The sequence below is a fragment of the Anabrus simplex genome, chromosome 4 (genome assembly GCF_040414725.1).
Source record: "Anabrus simplex isolate iqAnaSimp1 chromosome 4, ASM4041472v1, whole genome shotgun sequence".
NCBI lineage: Eukaryota > Metazoa > Arthropoda > Insecta > Orthoptera > Tettigoniidae > Anabrus > Anabrus simplex.
In genome coordinates, this window is record NC_090268.1 from 362,064,495 (window position 1) to 362,088,444 (window position 23,950).

Genomic DNA, 23,950 nt, shown 5'->3' on the forward strand with positions numbered 1-23,950 from the left:
GTTATGTGCAAAATGAAAAAGAAAAGAACAGAGAGAAATATTGTCTAGGATAGTACTCAAAGATGACACAACAATAAGTTAATTAATATACTACTACTTTACAATACTACGTACTCATACTCTATTTTTACCCTACAGCACCCAAACGGGACAAAAACTGCTGTTAATTACTGAATACCGAAAGGAATACACAAGAATTACACAACACTACCCAGCATGATTTTTGTGGCAAAGCATCTGATACGTGATTTTAACTAAATAAGGTCTCCTGATTTCAGAAATGTCATTGGTTCTATTGTCTCACATCTAGTTTTCGTGTTATTTGCCATTTACTGTCTGAAAATGTATTACAAGTTATCCATTTCATGACTGTATCGATGTTTAATCAAGAAGTAAGTATAAATAACCACCTAATCGATACTTTATTAATGCCTCAGGCAAAATTGAATAAAATTAAAACTTACAGGACATGTTTCGACCACTTAGTGGTCCTCTTCAGCTGTATAAATAAAGAACTGAAAAGAAAAACATTGACAATAAGCACAAATAAAAGTTCTTTGGAGACTCCTTTGATAAAAATGGAGGTCGTCAGAATAGGTCATCTTGCCTTTCGTTCTTGTTTGGAAAAGATGTTTATTCTGCGCTGTCTAGAGGGTCTGTCTTTGAGCGCGACCTGGTGAAGTAACGATGTGATACAGTTTGACAGTTCATGGAAAGCTCTGGAGAGAAGGGAAGTAGAGTTTCATCGTCATCTAAAATAACATGTGAGGGAGGAGGGAGATTGGGCTGTGCTTCTGCGATGTCGTGTTTGATTATATCTCTTGTTTGTCTAGTCTGTTTCATGTCTACCCATTCTAAGTATTTGCTAATATTCTCATATAAGATGTTTTTATGCTCGTTGTTTTCGTTGAGATTCTCTTCACCGTTTTCCAATTTATCAAGAACGATGTGGATGTTTTCCAGGTTGTTCATAAGATTACCTTTATTAATCATACAGATAATTTGAAGGTCCTGTTTTATATTGGTGAATTTGTGGTTGGACTCTTTCATATGGGATCCCATGGCAGAGAATCTTTTGTATCTTTCAGCATTGACGTGTTCTTGATATCTAATTGAGAAGTTCCTTCCAGATTGTCCCACGTAAGTTTTTTTACATTGAGCACAAGTCAGCTTATAAATACCCGATTCCTGGAATTTGTCATCTTTAAGTTTATTAGCTTTATTATGACTAAAGAACCTATGTTTCGTGTTGTTGTTTGTAGAGAAGGCTACCTTGGTATTGTGTTTCTTGAATAAGTTGGTGATTTCGTAAATCTTCGGGTTATTAAAGGTGAATTTTACATATCCTTTTTCTTTTTCTGAATGCTGTTTAAGTTTAATTTGTTGTTGGTATTTGCATTTAGTGATGAATTTCAAACTGAAACCATTATGTAGAGCCTGTTGACGAATGAAAGAAAGTACCTTTTTTCTGTCTGTTTCTGTTAGCGGAATTTCAAAGGCTCTGTTGACGAAACTATAATAAGCTGATTTCTTTTGCGAGATGGGATGTAAAGAATCACTTTTGATTGTAGTCGGGGTAAAAGTGGGTTTCCTGTATATTTTAAATTGGAAATGGTTGTCTTTACGAATTGTTTGGATATCCAGAAAATTGAGTATGCCTTTCTCTTCTTCTTCAGCTGTAAATTTTATGTTTGGGTCTAAATTATTCAAAGTATTAAGGATACTGTGATTATCATTTATTTCCTTGTTAATTATGGCATAGGTATCATCAACATATCGAAGCCAGAGATCGAGTCCTTTAATGTGACCTACTATCTGAGTGTGTTCCAAAAAGTCGAGGTAAATGTTAGCTAAAATTCCAGAAGCCGGCGCTCCCATTGGAAGTCCATCTTGCTGATATATTTTATTATTAAAAGAGAAGAAATTGTGGTTCAAAACGAATTCCAAGATAGTAATGAAGTTTTCTATTTCAGGTATACTGATACGTTTGTGAAATAATAAATTCGTCTTTATAATCTCAATGGTGTTCTTAATAGGAATGTTCGTGTACATGTCCTTGATGTCGAAGGAACTTGTTACATGAGATGAAGTTAACTTGAAATCTTTAATAGCAATGCAGAACTCTTTGGAGTTTTTTATCGAAGATTTGGTATAAAATACGTAGTTATGAGTTAAGAACCTATGAATAAATTGGGATATTTTGTATGTGGGGCTTCTCCGAAAATTAATTATAGGTCTCATAGGTGCATCCTTTTTATGTAATTTAGGCATAGCTCTTGCTTTAGGAAGTCCTGGATTCATATTAATGAGTTTTTGAATATCTTGGTCGTTAAAAAGGAAGGAGCTTTGCTTCAGTATCCCTTTCAAATTCTTTTGAATTTTTAGGGTGGGGTCTTTCTCAGTTACCTTAAATTTGTTCTTAGTGAAAAAAGTTTCTGTTTTATTGATGTATTCGGTTTCATTTAATATTACTACTGTTCCACCTTTATCAGCTTTCGTTATCACTACATCACTTTGTCTAATTTTACGCTGAAGATCCTTCTCGATTTTAGTGTTTGTGGAATTGGTTAGTAACCCTCTAATTATGGAGGGAATTTTTTTCTTTGCTTCGTACCGTACGTCATTCCCACCCCCCGTCATGAACTTGTTGAACACGACGTTTACAGAACAAGAATTACAATTATTAAGCAAAGGGCCTAATCACAATTGGCATAGTTTCAATAACAGACAAGTATTAATACAAACTTTAGCAGAAACAGAGACAGCCATACAAACCCTTCCAGTCGACATTCAGAATGACGTACGGTACGAAGCAAAGAAAAAAATTCCCTCCATAATTAGAGGGTTACTAACCAATTCCACAAACACTAAAATCGAGAAGGATCTTCAGCGTAAAATTAGACAAAGTGATGTAGTGATAACGAAAGCTGATAAAGGTGGAACAGTAGTAATATTAAATGAAACCGAATACATCAATAAAACAGAAACTTTTTTCACTAACAACAAATTTAAGGTAATTGAGAAAGACCCCACCCTAAAAATTCAAAAGAATTTGAAAGGGATACTGAAGCAAAGCTCCTTCCTTTTTAACGACCAAGATATTCAAAAACTCATTAATATGAATCCAGGACTTTCTAAAGCAAGAGCTATGCCTAAATTACATAAAAAGGATGCACCTATGAGACCTATAATTAATTTTTGGAGAAGCCCCACATACAAAATATCCCAATTTATTCATAGGTTCTTAACTCATAACTACGTATTTTATACCAAATCTTCGATAAAAAAACTCCAAAGAGTTCTGCATTGCTATTAAAGATTTCAAGTTAACTTCATCTCATGTAACAAGTTCCTTCGACATCAAGGACATGTACACGAACATTCCTATTAAGAACACCATTGAGATTATAAAGACGAATTTATTATTTCACAAACGTATCAGTATACCTGAAATAGAAAACTTCATTACTATCTTGGAATTCGTTTTGAACCACAATTTCTTCTCTTTTAATAATAAAATATATCAGCAAGATGGACTTCCAATGGGAGCGCCGGCTTCTGGAATTTTAGCTAACATTTACCTCGACTTTTTGGAACACACTCAGATAGTAGGTCACATTAAAGGACTCGATCTCTGGCTTCGATATGTTGATGATACCTATGCCATAATTAACAAGGAAATAAATGATAATCACAGTATCCTTAATACTTTGAATAATTTAGACCCAAACATAAAATTTACAGCTGAAGAAGAAGAGAAAGGCATACTCAATTTTCTGGATATCCAAACAATTCGTAAAGACAACCATTTCCAATTTAAAATATACAGGAAACCCACTTTTACCCCGACTACAATCAAAAGTGATTCTTTACATCCCATCTCGCAAAAGAAATCAGCTTATTATAGTTTCGTCAACAGAGCCTTTGAAATTCCGCTAACAGAAACAGACAGAAAAAAGGTACTTTCTTTCATTCGTCAACAGGCTCTACATAATGGTTTCAGTTTGAAATTCATCACTAAATGCAAATACCAACAACAAATTAAACTTAAACAGCATTCAGAAAAAGAAAAAGGATATGTAAAATTCACCTTTAATAACCCGAAGATTTACGAAATCACCAACTTATTCAAGAAACACAATACCAAGGTAGCCTTCTCTACAAACAACAACACGAAACATAGGTTCTTTAGTCATAATAAAGCTAATAAACTTAAAGATGACGAATTCCAGGAATCGGGTATTTATAAGCTGACTTGTGCTCAATGTAAAAAAACTTACGTGGGACAATCTGGAAGGAACTTCTCAATTAGATATCAAGAACACGTCAATGCTGAAAGATACAAAAGATTCTCTGCCATGGGATCCCATATGAAAGAGTCCAACCACAAATTCACCAATATAAAACAGGACCTTCAAATTATCTGTATGATTAATAAAGGTAATCTTATGAACAACCTGGAAAACATCCACATCGTTCTTGATAAATTGGAAAACGGTGAAGAGACTCTCAACGAAAACAACGAGCATAAAAACATCTTATATGAGAATATTAGCAAATACTTAGAATGGGTAGACATGAAACAGACTAGACGAACAAGAGATATAATCAAACACGACATCGCAGAAGCACAGCCCAATCTCCCTCCTCCCTCACATGTTATTTTAGATGACGATGAAACTCTACTTCCCTTCTCTCCAGAGCTTTCCATGAACTGTCAAACTGTATCACATCGTTACTTCACCAGGTCGCGCTCAAAGACAGACCCTCTAGACAGCGCAGAATAAACATCTTTTCCAAACAAGAACGAAAGGCAAGATGACCTATTCTGATGACCTCCATTTTTATCAAAGGAGTCTCCAAAGAACTTTTATTTGTGCTTATTGTCAATGTTTTTCTTTTCAGTTCTTTATTTATACAGCTGAAGAGGACCACTAAGTGGTCGAAACATGTCCTATAAGTTTTAATTTTATTCAATTTTGCCTGAGGCATTAATAAAGTATCGATTAGGTGGTTATTTATACTTACTTCTTGTCTGAAAATGTGTCATTGTGGCACAGTGCTGCTTTATGGTAACAGCGAATCGGCTGTTGTTAGAGTGGCCGTGGTTTGCTTTGTTAATGTTGCGTACGTTTGCCAATCCAAACCTCCTCCACCGACTATGTCCCCTCCATTGAATTAGTCAGATAACAGAATCTATTTTTAGCTCATGGTAAAGGCAATGTGGTGAAGCCAGTCAGTTGCGTCGTGAGTGAGGCGGAAGTCTGACCTTGTTATACTGTGTTGTGTTGCGAAAATGGCAAGTGTGTCAGGAATTAGAAGATGTGTGAATAAGCCAGACTCATTCTGTTACGCGTGTGGGTGTTATATTATGAAGGGACAAAGTAGGCCAATAACTGCATCAGTGAAAAGTTTATATTATGCATATTTTAAGGTAAAATTAAGAGAGTTGGACAAGTCGTGGGCTCCCCATGTAATTTGTAAAACGTGCCTTGTGAAAACCTATGACAGTGGAGCATTGGGAAACGTAAGGCCCTTCCATTTGGGATAGGAATGGTGTGGGGCGAGCCCAGGATCATACCACGGACTGTTACTTTTGCTTGTGTAAAGTAGCGGGATTCAATAAGAGAAACAAGGACAGTATTGTGTACCCGAATTTAAAGTCGGCGACGAAACCTGTTCCTCATGGACCGGAAATTCCAATACCTTCCCCTCCTACTAGTTTACCTGACTCTGACGGTTCCTCAAATTCTGATAAAGAGCAAGTTGATATGGATATGGATTTTTCACCTGCCGCAGATGCAGTAGGTCCACAATTGTTTAAACAGTTGGAGTTGAGTGATCTGATACGAGACCTTGGTCTCACGAAGGAAAAAAGTGAACTGATAGGGTCACGAAAGAAAAAATCTTCTTGCACCTGGAACTACCTTTTCTTGGTATAGACATAGAGATAAGGAATTCAGGAAGTATTTCAAGAAGGAAGATGATTTGACCTACTGCTGTGACATTCCAGGATTGATAGAACAGCTAGGGAGAGATTACACTCCTGAAGAATGGAGATTGTTTGTGGATTATTCTAAGAGGAGCTTAAAGGCTGTACTACTTCATAATGGAAACATTCTAGGTCAATTCCTGTGGCACATTCCGTTTCACTAAAAGAAAACTATATCACAATGCAAACTGTTTTAGATAAAATCAAATATCAAGAGCACCGGTGGGATGTGTGTAGTGACTTGAAGGTGTGTGGTATTCTGTTAGGTCAACAAGCAGGCTACACTAAATTCCCTTGTTATTTATGTGAATGGGACAGCAGAGCTAGGAACAAACACGGGTCTACACCTTCCTGGCCCAAGAGACAAGTTTTGACACCTGGTGTGAAAAATGTTACAAATGTTGCCTTAGTTGACCCACAAAAATTATTTTGCCACTGCTACACATCAAACTGGGAATCATGAAGCAGTTTGTTAAGGCCTTGGAAAAAAGTAGCCCCTGTTTCAAGTACATTGCAAGCAAATTTCCACATTTATCTGATGCAAAAGTCAAGGAAGGCATTTTTAATGGACCACTAATTAGAAAGCTTCTGAAAGACAGAAACTTAGAACAGATGATGAATGCCATGGAACTTGCTGCATGGAATTTAATAAGAGACGTCATAACGAAGTTCCTAGGAAATGTAAGGGATGAACAGTACAAAACAATAGTGAAAAAGATGTTGGATGATATGAAAGAGTTGGGGTGTAGAATGAGTCTGAAATTGCACTTCCTTCATTCTCATCTCGATCACTTTCTGGAAAATCTTGGGGCTGTTAGTGAAGAGATGGGAGAGAGGTTCCACCAGGACATCAAGGAGGCAGAAAGAAGATACCAGGGGAGGTGGAATGAACCAATGATGGCCGACTACTGTTGGTGTTTGAAAAGAGAAGACAAACTTGATGCAGTCAGACGCTGGGCAGCCGAGCGTTCATTCCAAGAGGACATCTAGGACTGTTAACGTTTATTTTGTTCACATTTATGAATTCATAAAGCTACCGAATAAAAGTTACATTGTTTGCTTGTAAATCATGTTTGTCAACATAAATTGCTTTCATTGCCTCAGAGTTATTTGTTTATGTGTTTTTATGTAAATCAGTATTATAATACAATAAATGCTAAATACTTCATTGTAATTTTATACTCAATAATTATTCATTGTATACAATAATTCAAGACAATATTCAACTATTTCAAAATATATATAATACAAAAAATTATAAATATTTCCAAAATTATCTACATTTTTTGGGTACTTTTTATATGCATTATTCAGGTCTATCTCTTATATTGATATACCTATTGTGAGAAAACGTGACGTGATACGAAGAAACGGACAACGGATTCGTGTTCAGCGACCCAAAATTAGTTAAGATCACCTATCACACCTCTTGCCGCAAAAAAAAAATAAATAAATAAAAAAATAAAAGTTTGAAAATGCTGGGTTGTGTAATTGAAGGGGGCCAGGCAAAATAGTGCCAAGCAACATCATCTAAATTTTAAGGGAGAGCAGTTAGAAAGTTTGTTCAAATCGTGAAATCGTACCATTCAGGGGAATGATGTATTAATAGCTTTGAAAGGTTCAGTAATATTCATTGTATGTGATTTGCAGGAATAATTTCTTTTGGGCTGCTATTTGGAGGGTCAAAAGTCAATACTTTTAATACCATGTCACAGAATACTGTGGCTTGGCACTTTATTGCCCCAATGGGAATAACACTTATCTTAGGAATATTATTTTATGATAATGAAACAATGTCTGATATTTCAACTGTTTTAATCAGAAATGAAAACTCACACATATCTTCAGTTAAAATAACATTTCCACCAATAATATTTAAATTGGTAGCAGTGGAAATTGGGGTGGAACTGGCAACTGAAAAGAAATTTAAATAAATCAACATAAATCCGTTACGGAAGAAGGTCTGTTTGTATCCTTTCACTATGATCTCAAAATAAGGAATTTTGGAACTTATAACTGCACATGCTTAACATTAAAACTAACAGATCAGCTGCTCCTTTCCTGTACTTCTTCAACTTTATTAGTGTCTTCAGAGTCAGGAATCAAGCTGAGATAAAACTGGTGATGGACAGGTGAGACATAGTCCAGGAGTTTCAACACATCTTGCAGTTTGTTTTTATTTTTTTGCACAGTAGTGTACTTTTGTTTTAAGCTCAGCGTTGTGGTGTTGCCTCTTTTTTGCACGTTACAGTCTTCAAAATTCATATTCATTCTTGTTTTTAGTTTGATAAACCTTGGATTACTTGCTTCAAATTTGAAACAAATTATGTCTGTGAATTTAAATTTCATGCCACTTACACGTTTTTTTAACTGGCGTTCAGGAGTCCAACTTTTAGTGCCACCGGATCATAAACTCGCTTTGTTTCATGTCTGTTACACTGAACTTCTTCTTTCTCCCACATTCTTGAATGATATGTTTCCAGTCTTCCATATGCAGTTGATTTTGTTGGTACTTCTCAATTTTGGCAAAGTCTCTATCTGATGGCAAGAATGTGTGGCCAGATGTTAAAAACTAGTGTTCGATCTCATTAAATCATTTAGTATGAATTAAATAAGACCAGAGTGCCATTATATTCCACTTTTTATTCTGGCCCTCGCAGTTATCAGAAAAAATCACTAGCTTTTTAGCATTGATGGCGTTTGTTCTCAGATACTTCAAAATTGCACTACCTATTTCATCACTGCCTCTTCTGGCAATACTCTCATCCCACAAAAACATTCACCCTAAGTATTTATGACAGTCATGAATTTCCACATTGTATGTCCACAATTTCCATAGATAAAATGCTAGTGAACAGGTGAGTTGAGGAGTTGGTAAGGTCTGTTGTAAATCGACAGATATTACATGAACAGAAGAATTTTCTTTTGCTAACTCATAGTATTCAGCCATCTTTGGTCTCAGTGCATCTGCAGACCGTAGATGGAATTCATCTCAATTTTGGAAGATTTTTTTTCTCTTCTTCAGTACCATGATCTATTTTCGCTTGTAGGGAGTCACATGTCTTGCAGGTATCTGAGGGAGGGAGTTTGAAGCCAATATTGTACTCTTCACTGAAAATTTGTCTGTATTTATCCTCTGACACAGCTGGGGCATTTTTTTCAGCAGCATATTTCAATTGTCATGCATTTGTTTAATATTCGTATTATTTCCTAAGTACCTTCTACTGGGGTTTTGCATTCGACTGTAATGTGATTGATACTTCGGAAACCTCTTAATGTGTTGGTGAACTAGTGCTACAGCTTCATCTGAAGCACGATTAGGCCTGTTGTTATGTTTTCCTCTTTTATCTGCTGGAGGTGTGCTTGCCTTAAACTTTATTCTTTTTCTTATATTGTTTAATCTTCCTCGGTGATTCTGCTGACCATGAATACTCATGAATGACTTCTTGCAGATTCGCCAGGTTATACCATCGATTTTCACTCTGTAAACAAAGGTATTTTGTTTGTAGCTTGGCTCTCCTTCATGTGCCCTGTATCTCTGTTTTACAGGAATAGCTTCAATACATCCAAATAAATAATAATTTTGCTTATCAAAATCAGCAAGATCCCAAAACCCATTAAATATTAACAATATCTGTTGTTCTTCAAGTTCAAAACATCTCAGAGGACAGCGACACAGCTTTCCAACTTTTGCTCCTGGACCAACTTTTCCGGTCTTATGCGCTACATATTCTCTTCCTTCATTTCGCCTCTTCTTATTCATCTGTATCTTCTTATTATGTCTCTTTCTCTTCCTGGAATTCGGACCTTTCTCAGGCGAATGTAACGGTGATCTTGAATGATCCAGGATGTCCTAAACAGTGCAAAACACCAAGTCTTAGTATGAGAAATACCCATGTTGTATCCTCTGTTATGTAACTAATAACGATTACTTTAACAAGAGTGCTGCAAAATTATGCACTAGTTTTTCTGTTAACTCGTATAAACCTCTGGTCGCATGTGACAGTGTAAACTTTCTTGAGAAAAACGATGACTGACAGCAACAGATTTAAAATTGGAACAATATAGTGCCAAGCCCCACAATGCATATTTGCGAATGTTGGTCAACAAAGGCCTGAAACTAACCAGAGAAAACTTTGAACTGAAAAAGCCATTTGCTATATATCCAAGAGTGTGTTATAACGGTTCCTAAAACATAACCTAATGACTTAATAAGTTACATAACCCCAGCAACAATGGCGGAAACTTTTGTTATGGTCAAAATAATGCCAAGCAACACTTACCTCACTTCCACTTTCAGAGGAAATTTCACATGCTATGTGAGAAAAATAGTTAGGGTCTACATCAGGATCACTGGGATATACTTCAGAATCACTCAATAACACAAGCTTCCTCCTACAATCCATGGTAATCTGGGTCTCCTGGTTGCTTGACACTGTTTTGCTCCGAGTGTTTCTAAGAACTGTTGGGGGCAACAAGATGAAAGTCACATGCAGTGTCACCTGAATGTGTTTCTATGCAAGTTTGCAGTATTTACTGATAGCTTATCATAATCATCAACAGATGGCACCAACAGCTCAGTTTAATAACTGGTTTGATAGAAGGCAGTTTAGGTTTAGGAAAGGTTATTCCACTGAAGCCCAACTTGTAGGATTTCAGCAAGATGTAGCAGATATCCTGGATTCAGAAGGTCAATTGGACTGTATCGCGATTGACCTGTCTAAGGCATTTGATAGGGTAGATCATGGGAGACTACTGGCAAAAATGAGTGCAGTTGGACTAGACAAAAGTGTGACTGAATGGGTGGCTCTGTTTCTAGAAAATAGAACGCAGAGAATTAGAGTAGGTGAAGCTTTTGTAAAAATTAAGAGGGGAATTCCTCAAGGCAGAATTATTGGACCTGTATGTTTTCATATATATATATATATATATATATATACCAGTGATACGTGTAAAGAAATTGAATCAGAGATAAGGCTTTTCGCAGATGATGTTATTCTGTACAGAGTAATAAATAAGTTACAAGATTGTGAGCAATTGCAAAATGACCTTGATAATGTTGTGAGATAGTCAGTAGGCAATGGTATGATGATAAATGGGGATAAAAGTCAGGTTGTGAGTTTCACAAATAGGAAAAGTCCTCTCAGATTTAATTACTGCTTTGATGGGGTGAAAGTTTCCTTTGGGGATCATTGTAAATACCTAGGTAAGATCTTCATTGCGGTAATCACATAAATGGATTGTAAATAAAGGGTACAGATCTCTGCACATGGTTATGAGGGTATTTAGGGGTTGTAGTAAGGATGTAAAGGAGAGAGCATATTTGACTCTGGTGAGACCCTAACTAGAGTATGGTTCCAGTGTATGGGACCCTTACCAGGATTACTTGATTCAGAAACTGGAAAAAAAATCCAAAGAAAAGCAGCTCGATTTGTTCTGGGCAATTTCCAACAAAAGAGTGGCATTACAAAAATGTTGCAAAGTTTGGGCTGGGAAGACTTGGGAGAAAGGAGACGAGCTGCTTGACTAAGTGGTACGTAAATACAAAGTATGTTACAAGTGTTTATTTATATATCCACCTATTCAATACAAAGAGATCTTTCTAGAAATTAAATATTATTATAAAATGTTAAGGGACATGTTTCGCCCATATTAAGGGCATCATCAGCCTCAGATTCAAACCTGTATGGTGAAAAATCAGGATCCTGATTGCTCTTACAAGCCATAAAAAGAGGATATCATTATAGGTGGTACGTTCCGAGCTGTCAGTGGAGAGATGGCGTGGGAGGACATCAGTAGACGAATAAGTTTGGATGGTGTCTTTAAAAGTAGGAAAGATCACAATATGAAGATAAAGTTGGAATTCAAGAGGACAAATTGGGGCAAATATTCATTTATAGGAAGGGGAGTTAGGAATTGGAATAACTTACCAAGGGAGATGTTCAATAAATTTCCAATTTCTTTGGAGTCATTTAAGAAAAGGCTAGGAAAACAACAGATAGGGAATCTGCCACCTGGGCGACTGCCCTAAATGCAGATCAGTGGTGATTGATTGATTGATTGCCAAAAATGTTGCTTGGTCCTCTTTTGTACCCTTCAATTCTAAACTGCAGTTAAGCCTATCCTAATTACAACAGAATTCTAGTAAGAGAGTTTCTGCGGATACCTCTACTATACTACACAAATATTTTTCAATAAAAAAATAAACACGCTAATTTCTAATAAGATATTACTCGTATACTACTGTACAGCACACTACAATAATTTTAAACTACGTTCAGACGTATCCTAATTACAATACCGGTACTGTATGTCACTACTAAGCAATAACAGGTATGAAAATTGCAAGTTTGAAATCTGCAAGAACTACGGTACTCAAAGATTACCAACAAAGCTAAATGCTTAGATAGATTGTTATTATTACTATGCTCTAATAGATACACACGGATATAGCAGGCAAGATACGGTACTGTCTTAATATACAGTGCCTACACTACAATTCTCAACTGAAATGGGGTTGTATGATTAGTACCACTGGTGGATTACTATTATTTTCCCTACTATGCAGGACGGAGAATTAAAGTGTCCTTAAATGCTGAAAAATAAGAGCTTGTCTACAATAATTTCTGCCAAAACTACGCCAGGGGCTTGAACTGCAATATTATTGGATTATAGGAATTTGATTATTAACTTCTACTCGATGAATAAACAAAGTACAAAGTATGCCGGGAACTTAGGCTACAAATTATCAGAATAAAGTAATCAGCTTTTTTTGTATTTGTTTACACAACTACTCTTTCATCTTGTCGGAATGCAGAAACAATTGTCAACTATCCAAAAACTGTTAAGTACAGTAATTATCCAGTGAAATTACTGTGTATTCTCTTTAACTTCTTTTTAAATCAAAGTTTACAGGTGTATTGTGTTATTTAATTTAATAAATTAATACCTGTGTGATAGTTTGAACGGATATCTATATGAAATACCCTAAAAGTTGCAGCGGAAGTTACAGCTCTTTATGATAATCTGCCTTTGTAAGTATTGTACCAATGAACGTACAGATATTAAAAAAAAAAAAAAAAAAAAAAATATTTTTAAAGTTAACAAGGCAAGGAAAACAACAGATAAGGAATCTGTCACCTGGGTGACTGCCCTAAACACAGATCAATCAATCAATCAATACAGATCTGCATTTAGGGCAGTCGCCCAGGTAGCAGATTCCCTATCTGTTGCTTTCCTAGCCTTTTCCTAAATGATTTCAAAGAAATTGGAAATTTATTGAACATCTCCCTTGGTAAGTTATTCCAATCCCTAACTCCCCTTCCTAAAAATGAATATTTGCCCCAGTCAATCCTCTTGAATTCCAACTTTATCTCATATTGTGATCTTTCCTACTTTTATAAACACCATTCAAACTTATTCGTCTACTAATGTCATTCCACGCCATCCCTCCGCTGACAGCTCGGAACATACCACTTATGTCTCAAATATTATTACAATATTATAAGTCCACCTGTTCAATACAATACAATATGATCCACTATTTCATGTGGTCAAAAATTTTTTATACATAATACATAAAAGTCAAAGGTACATGTTTCACCCTCCTTACGGGCATCATCAGCCTATATCAATCTTAAAATAATACAAATAGAGACATTCTAATCTTATAAATTATAGGTTAAAATGTTGAAAAATGATTACATAAAACATTATACAATAACATCTAAAATTTCGTGTTTAATTACGTTTTAATCTTCAAAATTGTTAATTCACTCTCTTTTAACATACTTTGGTGCATTATCGTTGTTTTAGATGTTATTGTATAATGTTTTACGTAATCATTTTTCAACATTTTAACCTATAATTTATAAGATTAGACTGTCTCTATTTGTATTATTTTTAAGATTGATATAGGCTGATGATGCCCGTAAGGAGGGTGAAACATGTACCTTTGACTTTTATGTATTATGTATAAATTTTTTTTGACCATATGAAATAGTGGATCATATTGTATTGTATTGAACAGGTGGACTTATAATATTGTAATAATATTTGAGACCATACGTCAACTTCAATACGGAACCAAAATGAGAATAGTTACTTGTAACATACCACTTAGTCGAGCAGCTCTTCTTCTTTCTCTCAATTCTTCCCAACCCAAACATTGCAACATTTTTGTAACGCTACTCTTTTGTCGGAAATCACCCAGAACAAATCGAGCTGCTTTTCTTTGGATTTTTTCCAGTTCTTGAATCAGGTAATCCTGGTGTAGGTCCTATACGCTGGAACCATACTCTAGTTGGGGTCTTACCAGAGACTTATATGCACTCTCCTTTACATCCTTACTACAACCCCTAAACACCCTCATAACCATGTGCAGAGATCTGTACCCTTTATTTACAATCCCATTTATGTGATTACCCCAATGAAGATCTTTCCTTATATTAACACCTAGATACTTACAGTGATCCCCAAAAGGAACTTTCACCCCATCAACGCAGTAATTAAAACTGAGAGGACTTTTCCTATTTGTGAAACTCACAACCTGACTTTTAACCCAGTTTATCAACATACCATTTCCTGCTGTCCATCTCACAACATTTTCGAGGTCACGTTGCAGTTGCTCACAGTCTTGTAACTTATTTATCACTCTATAGAGAATAACATCATCCGCAAAAAGCCTTACCTCTAATTCCACTCCTTTACTCATATCATTTATATATATAAGAAAACATAAAGGTCCGATAATACTGCCTTGAGGAATTTCCCTCTTAATTATTACAGGGTCAGATAAAGCTTCTCTAATTCTCTTAGATCTATTTTCTAGAAATATAGCAACCCATTCAGTCACTCTTTCGTCTAGTCCAGTTGCACTCATTTTTGCCAGTAGTCTCCCATGATACACCCTATCAAATGCTTTAGACAGGTCAATCGTGATACAGTCCATTTGACCTCCTGAATCCAAGATATCTGCTATATCTTGCTGGATTCCTACAAGTTGAGCTTCAGTGGAATAACCTTTCCTAAAACCGAATTGCCTTCTATCGAACCAGTTATTAATTTCACAAACATGTCTGATATAATCAGAAAGAATGCCTTCCCAAAGCTTACATACAATGCATGTCAAACTTACTGGCCTGTAATTTTCAACTTTATGTCTATCACCCTTTCCTTTATACACAGGGGCTACTATAGCAACTCTCCATTCATCTGGTATAGCTCCTCTGACCAAACAATAATCAAATAAGTACTTCAGATATGGTACTATATCCCAACCCATTGTCTTTAGTATATCCCCAGAAATCTGATCAATTCCAGCCGCTTTTCTAGTTTTCAACTTTTGTATCTTATTGAAAATGTCATTGTTATCATATGTAAATTTTATTACTTCTTTGGCCTTAGTCTCCTCCTCTATCTCGACATTATCCTTGTAACCAACAATCTTTACATACTGCTGACTGAATACTTCTGCCTTTTGAAGATCCTCACATACACACTCCCCTTGTTCATTAATTATTCCTGGAATGTCCTTCTTGGAACCTGTTTCTGCCTTAAAATACCTATACATACCCTTCCATTTTTCACTAAAATTCGTATGACTGCCAATTATGCTTGCCATCATGATATTTAGCTGCCTTCTTTGCTAGATTCAATTTTCTAGTAAGTTCCTTTAATTTCTCCTTACTTCCACAGCCATTACTAACTCTATTTCTTTCCAGTCTGCACCTCCTTCTTAGTCTCTTTATTTCTCTATTATAATAAGGTGGGTCTTTACCATTCCTTACCACCCTTAATGGTACAAACCTGTTTTCGCATTCCTCAACAGTTTCTTTAAACCCATCCCAGAGTCTGTTTACATTTTTATTTACCGCATTCCACCGATCATAGTTACTTTTTAGAAACTGCCTCATGCCTGCTTTATCAGCCATATGGTATTGCCTAACAGTCCTACTTTTAAGACCTTCCTTTCTATCACATTTATTTTTAACTACCACAAAAACAGCTTCATGATCACTAATACCACCTATTACTTCAGTTTCCCTATAGAGCTCATCTGGTTTTATCAGCACGACATCCAGGATATTTTTCCCTCTGGTTGATTCCATCACTTTCTGAATCAGCTGTCCTTCCCGTATTAACTTATTCGCCATTTGTTGGTCATGCTTCCTGTCGTTCGCATTTCCTTCCCAATTGACATCTGGCAAATTCAGATCTCCCGCTACAATCACATATCTTTCCATGTTGTTTCCCACATAGCTGACTCTCCTATCAAATAATTCCGAATCTGCGTCAGTGCTACCCTTTCCTCATCTGTACACTCCAGATATATCAAGTTGCCTATTATCTTTAGAAATGAGCCTTACACCTAGAATTTCATGTGTCTCATCTTTAACTTTTTCGTAGCTTACAAATTCTTCTTTCACCAGAATGAATACTCCCCCTCCCACCCTTCCTATCCTATCTCTACGATACACACTCCAGTGCCGTGGGAAAATTTCTGCATCCATTATATCATTTCTCAGCCATGATTCAACTCCTATTACAATATCTTTTAAATATATATCTATTAAATTACTTAATTCTATTCCTTTCCTTACAATACTTCAACAGTTCAACACTAACAATTTTATGTCATCCCTATTTGATTTTCAGTTCCCTGTTCCCTTATCACTGCTCCCTAGGCCATCCCTTTTCCCTGAGTGTACCTCCCTATTACCCTTCCAAACAAATTTCCTAACTTATACGTACCACTGCGGTTTATATGAAGGCCATCTGAGCGCAGATCCCTATCTCCTACCCACTCATTAGGATCTAGAAATTTCACTCCTAGTTTCCTACATACCCACTCCATAGACTCATTTAAATCCCTAATCACCCTCCAGTCAGTATCCCTTCTACACAGTATTCCACTAATAACAATCTCCGCTTTCTTAAACCTCACCTGTGCTGCATTTACCAGATCCCGCACATCTCCAACTATGTTGGTACTTATATCAGCTTGCCTTACGTTGTTGGTACCAACGTGAAACACTACCTCCTCTCCTTCCCCTCCTCCTTCTCTTCTACTTTCCTCAGTAGTGATCATTAGTGATTGATTGATTGATTGATTGATTGATTGATTGATTGATTGATTGATTGATTGATTGATTGATTGATTGATTGATTGATTGATTGATTACCTGAAGTATTTGCTAAACCTAAATTTGAAACAGGGTACACCTAGCTAGCCTACTTAACCTAGAAAACTTAATCTGCTGAACACCAACTGAATTACTTGTTATAAAATTCAAATAAATATCACTACTCCCGATTTGTACCAATAAGCACTAAACACCAATATATAAATAGCACTAAGTGGATCTCACACACATAAAATTAAACAATTTCAATAGGTTTTAACTACTTTATCACTACAATAATGCAAGAGCTCTCTCAAAAACCGACTGTTCACAAGCGCACCCAACAGTGGACATTCAATGATGGCCTTAAGAATATTGAGAAGTGCAATACATCAGTCTTTCTTCTTAATAAAAAATAAAATCAAAAAATCGAAATAACTGTATTTGCAAATGAGGTGTCTACCTCAGTGGAAAATGATACACAAAAATGCAATATCAAGCACCAAATTTTAAATTAAAAAGAAAAGAAGATGTTTTGTTAAAATACAGTATTATACAATTTACAGGGACAATTTTTCTATTAAACACACAGATCATCCTTAATAAATTTATATTATTTACAAAATTCTACTCATAAAATCTTCTGTACTTAATTTACCCACATAATCAACTCGTATACAGTATGTGGGATCACTTTAAATACTATACAACTGCTATAAGATTTAAATTTTTATTGCTCTTTTTTTAAAAACCCATTTTAGTATCTTTCACGCTCCTCTTTATAGTGGATGTATTAATGAAAGTCCGTGGACAGGAAGTGCAACCATTTTCATTGGAACTGAGTTCCGTAGTTCTTCTAAACCCGTTCAAACATTCACTTCAGAATTTAGTAAATTGTCACTGATCTCCAGTTCTGAATATTATCTGGTTGTCCCCCCCTCACCCCTTTTATGGATTACAACAGGTATAGCCTGTTTGACACCTGTTGGGACAAACTCCACAGAGAGCCATATAGGTGTAGCAATAAAAGTGGTCTGTTGGCATCAAGCTCCTTTATGATATTTAGCCATATGTTATACTTTTCAGAAGTTGTATCAAGACAGTCTCAACATCGATGAAAAAATCTCATCCTTTATAATAGTATCATTTATCAACTTCTTAAGCACTGCAGTTTTTTTTGCATATTTGTCCAGCATGTGTGTTCCATCACCAGCAGTAGCCTACCCATTGTCATCTGTAGACCGGGCGAGTTGGCCGAGTGGTTAGGGGCGCACGGCTGTGAGCTTGCATCAGAGAGATAGTGGGTTTGAACCCCACTGTCAGCAGCCCTGAAGATGGTTTTCCGTGGTTTCTCATTGTCACACTGGGCAAATGCTGGGGCTGTACCTTAATTAACCCATTAATACATAGAGTCCGAAAAATTGGACGTCATAAAAAAATAAAATTGTGTGATATTTATGCATAGTTTTAAGCTCACAATACCTTTTGCGCTTTAGAAAGGTTGTAGATAACAAAAATCAAGAACCATTCATTGTTGAATCATCCTTATTGCAAGCATGATGGCAGGATAGTACAGAGTTTTGTGCAGCAGTCAAGATTTTTATTTATGAATTAACAAATATTTCCAATAATTGTAAACTTTGGCATGGACCATGTTGTTGACACTCCTATCAATCTACTGATACACAAAGACATCAACTATGTCTTATTATTTACGTGAGAGAGGTGTGTAAATATAGCTGTCCTGAAAATCGGACTTTATGCACAGGGGGTCCTACACTCTCAGACATTTGTATTCCCGTATAGTTTGATGGTGAGTGAAATATTGGAAGTTTTGGAGGAAGAACTGACATTTGGAGAGGAGCAGCACACCAAACCTCCTGATGACGGGTGTAAAACGGTTGATGATAATGACAGATGAGTACAAGGGTAATCTAAATTACGTCGGTAGAAACCTACTTCTGAGTAAATGTGAAGGGCAAATTGCTTCCACAAAATATGAAAAAGGGAAGGCTAGGTTCAGTAGTAGTCAGATTGTTATTGAAGACCATGCAAAAGGAAGCTGTCATGAGAATAAAGAGAGTTGTACATAAGATTGGGCCTGTACCCCTGTTTCCGATATCCCTGATAGAAAATTCAAAAGCATTAGTAGGTCAAATTGTAACACAAAAGAAGCAACTCCAAAGTGGCCATGATCATAATCTACATCTCATTTGCTGACTGACTGTTTTCCTGTCTCCCCTCCCCTCACATGATGTGCAAAATTGTGAAATTCTGCTGGACATCTTTCTCTGCTTTTCCACCTTTCCAAGTGTATACAGCAATGTAAAATGAAAGGCTGAAATAATTTGGACTTGGAGGAAGTCTAGTCCTACCTCTCATTGATGCAGGTGGAACTGAATCAAACATGGGGCATACAGTAGTCTTTGGCAACTACTTTACATCGGTAAGACATCTGGCTTCAAAGCAAATAAGTGCAAGAGGGACATTTCAAGAGAACCACACAGAGAAGTTCCCCCTTCAAAGAAAGGCAGACAAAAAAAAGTAGAAGGGGTTCATACGACCACAGGAGTTCTGATGGTGCATTGCTGGTGCACTGGAATATGCAGAGTGTCTGTACCGCAATGAAAGCTGTTCGAGTCCTATAGTGGCACCCGAAGAGTGGATCAGCTTGACCAGTTTGGACTTCACTTGAAGTGCTTCTGTGGATATCATAATCAGTAAATACATAACTGTAAATAGCGTATACAGTATTGTGATAGGTCTTTAGTGAATATTGTAGATCTACTTTACAGTGTAAATTGGGTAAGATAATCCAACTCTCTAACGCTACCTAGCTTGCAACACTATCGTACAGTATAATGCTGAGTAACTAGTGTTGTTGTACTGACCTGAGTGCATAGCGTCCGATATATCGGATGGCCTGGGTAAATAAAACTATAACGTGTATGAACTTTCTGACTGTTGGAACGCGTTATTAAGACTGGAAAGTGTGGATAAATTGAAATAAAACACAAAAAATTAACGTTATGCACTAATGGGTTAAGGCCATAGCCGCTTCCTTCCCACTCCTACCCCTTTCCCATTCTTTCGTCACCATAAGGCCTATGTGTGTCGGTGTGACGTAAAGCCAATTCTAAATAAATAAATAAATAAATAAATAAAAACATCTGTAGTGGTCAGAAACATCTGAATCACTCTGCTTACATTCTACAGCACCTGTGTTAGACTTAATTTTTCTTACATTTGTGTGGTTTTAATAGTACAGAAACTGAGTGAGTTCCAAGTAATATATGCTTTCCAGTCTTTCTGCTTTCCATTTACTAGCTGCCTTTAGGTTTTTCTATAGGTCATTCCATCAGTATTAATTTTTCTAGCTTGATGGTGTTTTAATAACACTTTAATGCTGGATGTTGGAGGGCCCTTAGAATGGTTTACAGCGTCTTCAAACTCACAAAATTAAGGTAAATCTGTGGTCACCAGCCTTTCAAATTGTCTTTCCAATGTCTACATTTGATAGTGATGTCAAGCTGAAGGTACGAATTATTTACATTCTCTGGAAGGTACAAGGCATTTTGTTTTCAGTATTTGGTTGAATCGGTGCTGAAGTTTGATGAATTTGACTGATGTTTCAGTATGCCTTGGTATGTGCATGGGCAAGATGATGAATAACTCTTTTGAAAAACTGTTCACATAAATGGCATTTTTGATGATATAATCTGTTATTCTCTCCTTGTAAACAGAGTCAATGAAAAGAAAACAAACAAGGAAAATATTCCCTCTAGTCTACTTGCAATTTGTCAAGATTATTTACGGTACATAGTTGAAAGAAACAGAGCAAAACAAGTAGTTGTCGAATCCAAGAAGAAGTCATTGGAAGATTTTGGCAATAACCTGGAAAGGCTAGGCTAGGTCAAGCAGCAGGGAAACTCTTTTGAACAGAAACAAAGAATCTTAGGAAGGGAGGAAAAAAAAGGAAATGAATAGTGTTTTAGGTAAATCAGGTGAACTCATAATAGATTCTAGGGAATCACTGGACAGGTGGAAGGAATATTTTGAAAATCTTCTCATTGTAAAAGGAAATGTTCTTGGTGACGTCGCCAACAACCGAGCTCGAGGGGAGGAGGGCAACGATGATTGTGAAATTACGCTTCAGGAAGTAGAAAGGGTGGTAAATAAACTTTCTCATAAAGCAGCAGGAATAGATGAAATTATACAGTACTTGAAATAGTAAAGTATAGTGGGAAGGTAGGTGTGAAATGGCTTCATAAGTAATAAGATTAGCATGGAATGTTATTAAGGCTTCTGATTGGACAAAAGCAGCAATTGCACCTATCTACAAGCATAGAACAGGAAGGATTGCAACAACTATTGAGGTATCTCATTGATCAGTATACCAGGCAAGGCATTCACTGGGATTTTGGAAGGGAGTGTGTGATCAGTGGTTGAAAGGAAGTTGGATGAAAACCAGTGTGGTTTCAGACCACAGAGTGGTTGTCAGGATCAGATTTTCAGTATGCGCCAGTTATAGACAGTAATTTTCATGTTTCGTAGATCTAGAGAAGGCATTTGTTAGATTACCGAGTGAAAAGATGTTTGCCATACTGGGCTAGGGTAGATTATTGAAATCAATCAAAGGAATTTATCTTTGACAATTGGGCTGCAGTGAAAATTGATGGTAGAATGAGTTCTTGGTTCAAGGTACTTCCAGGGGTTTGGACAAGGTTGTACTCTTTCACTTTTGTTGTTCATAGTTTAAATGGATCATCCTGCTGAAAGGTATTAAGTGACAGGATGGGATTTAATTAGGTGAAACTATAGTAAACAGTTTGGCTTATGCAGTCTTAATGGCAGATTGTACTGAAAGCCTGCAGTCTAATATCTTGGAACTTGAAAATAGGTGCAATGAATATGGTATGAAAAATTAGGCTTTCCAAGACTAAATTGATGTTAGCAGGTAAGAAATCCAAGAGAATTGCATGTCAGATTGGGGATAAAAGCTGGAACAGGTAGATTTCAAGTAAGTTATGTAGGATGTATGTTCTCCGAGGATGGTAGTATAGTAAGTGAGATTGAATCAAGGTGCAGCAAAGCTAAATGCAGTGAGATAACAGTTGCGATCAACAGTATTCTGTAAGAAGGAAGTCAGCTCCCAGACAAAACTATCTTTACATCGGTCTGTTTTCGGACCAACTTTGCTTTACGGGAGCAAAAGCTGGGTGGACTCAGGATATCTTATTCATAAGTTAGAAGTAACAGACATGAAAGTAGCGAGAATGATTCCTGGTACAAACAGGTGGGGAACAATGGCAGGAGGGTACTCAGAATGAGGAGATAAAGGCTAATTTAGGAATGAACTCGATGGATGAAGCTGTACCCATAAACCGGCACTGGTGGTGGGGTCATGTGAGGCGAATGGAGGAGGATAGTTTACCTAGGAGAATAACAGGCTCTGTTATGGAGGGTAAGAGAAGTAGAGGGAGACCAAGGCGACGATGGTTATACTCAGTTTGTAACGATTTAAAGATAAGCGGTATAGAACTAAATGAGGCCACAGCACTAGTTGCAAATAGAGGATTGTGGCGACGTTTAGTAAATTCACAGAAGCTTGCAGACTGAACGCTGAAATGCATAACAGTCTTTAATGATAAAATATGTATGTATGTATGTATGTATGTATGTAGGCCGTTATAGTAACATCGTTACTTTTTTTGATTTTAGGTATGGAGTGTAGACTGCCTGCTGGTTATTCAACATGCCCAAGACCCACTGACCGTCCTGAAGATGAATTTTGTTGTGAAACTAGTGATGGTGCTATCTACTGCTGTGACTCAGGAGAATACGTAAAGACGTATGGGTAATATTTCATTATTGTTGTTGCATGCATTGTACATTCCAAGCTACAGTAATGCAGTGTGATGAATTTCAAGGAATTGTTGCATGTTTTGTGGTTTGTTGACAGTGGAAGTTTATTTGTAAGTTTTTGTAGAAGTTCATAGTCTATAAGATCTAGATCATAAACACACAAGGAAAAAGGAGGATTCCTGACACTTACACGTAATGAGTGTTCTGTTTATGTAGAATAGGATTAGGAAATGCAGGAAAGTGAAAATGTTATACTCAAAAGAATACATTAAAAAACAAAAAAAATTGAGAGGGGTTGTTTTTGAATGGTGAATGAAATAAGCTTGGCCCAGTTTAATACAGAATGAAGTTGAAACCCTGTGTTTGCTATCTATTTTTAATGCTATATTGAAGTGTCGGAGAGACTTAAGGAAATAGAATGTTATGTAATTTATTGAACTCCTAAAACAAGATGAATGACTTCCGTTATATTGCCAACATTGCCTTTATTTCCATTTAATGGGAGTGGGAAGTTATGTATTTGTGATATTGCAAGACAAGTGAACTGATTTTACCGGTGAAAACCCTGCAATCCTAACACCATTTCCATTGTAGTATTATATTTTTATTTAGTTATATTTACAGTGTTAGCAAATCAGCCACCAGGATTATAACTGTGTAACGGCTTATGCTAGTGATGACGAACTTATGACAAGTGGCACGCAAACACAGTTTTGGTTGCACGCCACAAAACATATTAACATTATTAATTCTTAACCTGTAGTATATAGGTTGTAATCTAGTATCATTCGGATGTACATTTTGGCAACATTGACAGGGGTTTGGCCAGCAAGTCCTTCACATTCACTCAACAACCTAGCAACTCAGTATGCATTCCTGCAGTCAGTCAGTGAAGTGAAGTCACTTCTTGTGTCTTAGGATTGTCTTCTTATGGTTTTGTATATTCATACATGGCAAACATGTTTTCACT

At 36.4% G+C, this 23,950-nt stretch overlaps 1 protein-coding gene across 2 annotated transcripts in view; it reads left to right on the plus strand.

Moving 5' to 3' along the window:
* The window catches only part of LOC136871991 (protein shisa-5), a 167,224-nt gene that overhangs the window by 14,518 nt on the left and 128,756 nt on the right, over positions 1 to 23,950 (plus strand). Inside the window, exon 2 of one of the 2 annotated variants that reach the window (XM_067145779.2) lies at positions 22,837 to 22,972. In XM_067145779.2, coding sequence (XP_067001880.1) covers positions 22,837 to 22,972 — 136 coding nt within the window. The remainder of the gene's footprint in view (positions 1 to 22,836; positions 22,973 to 23,950) is intronic. The other variant, XM_067145780.2, reaches the window with a different exon arrangement.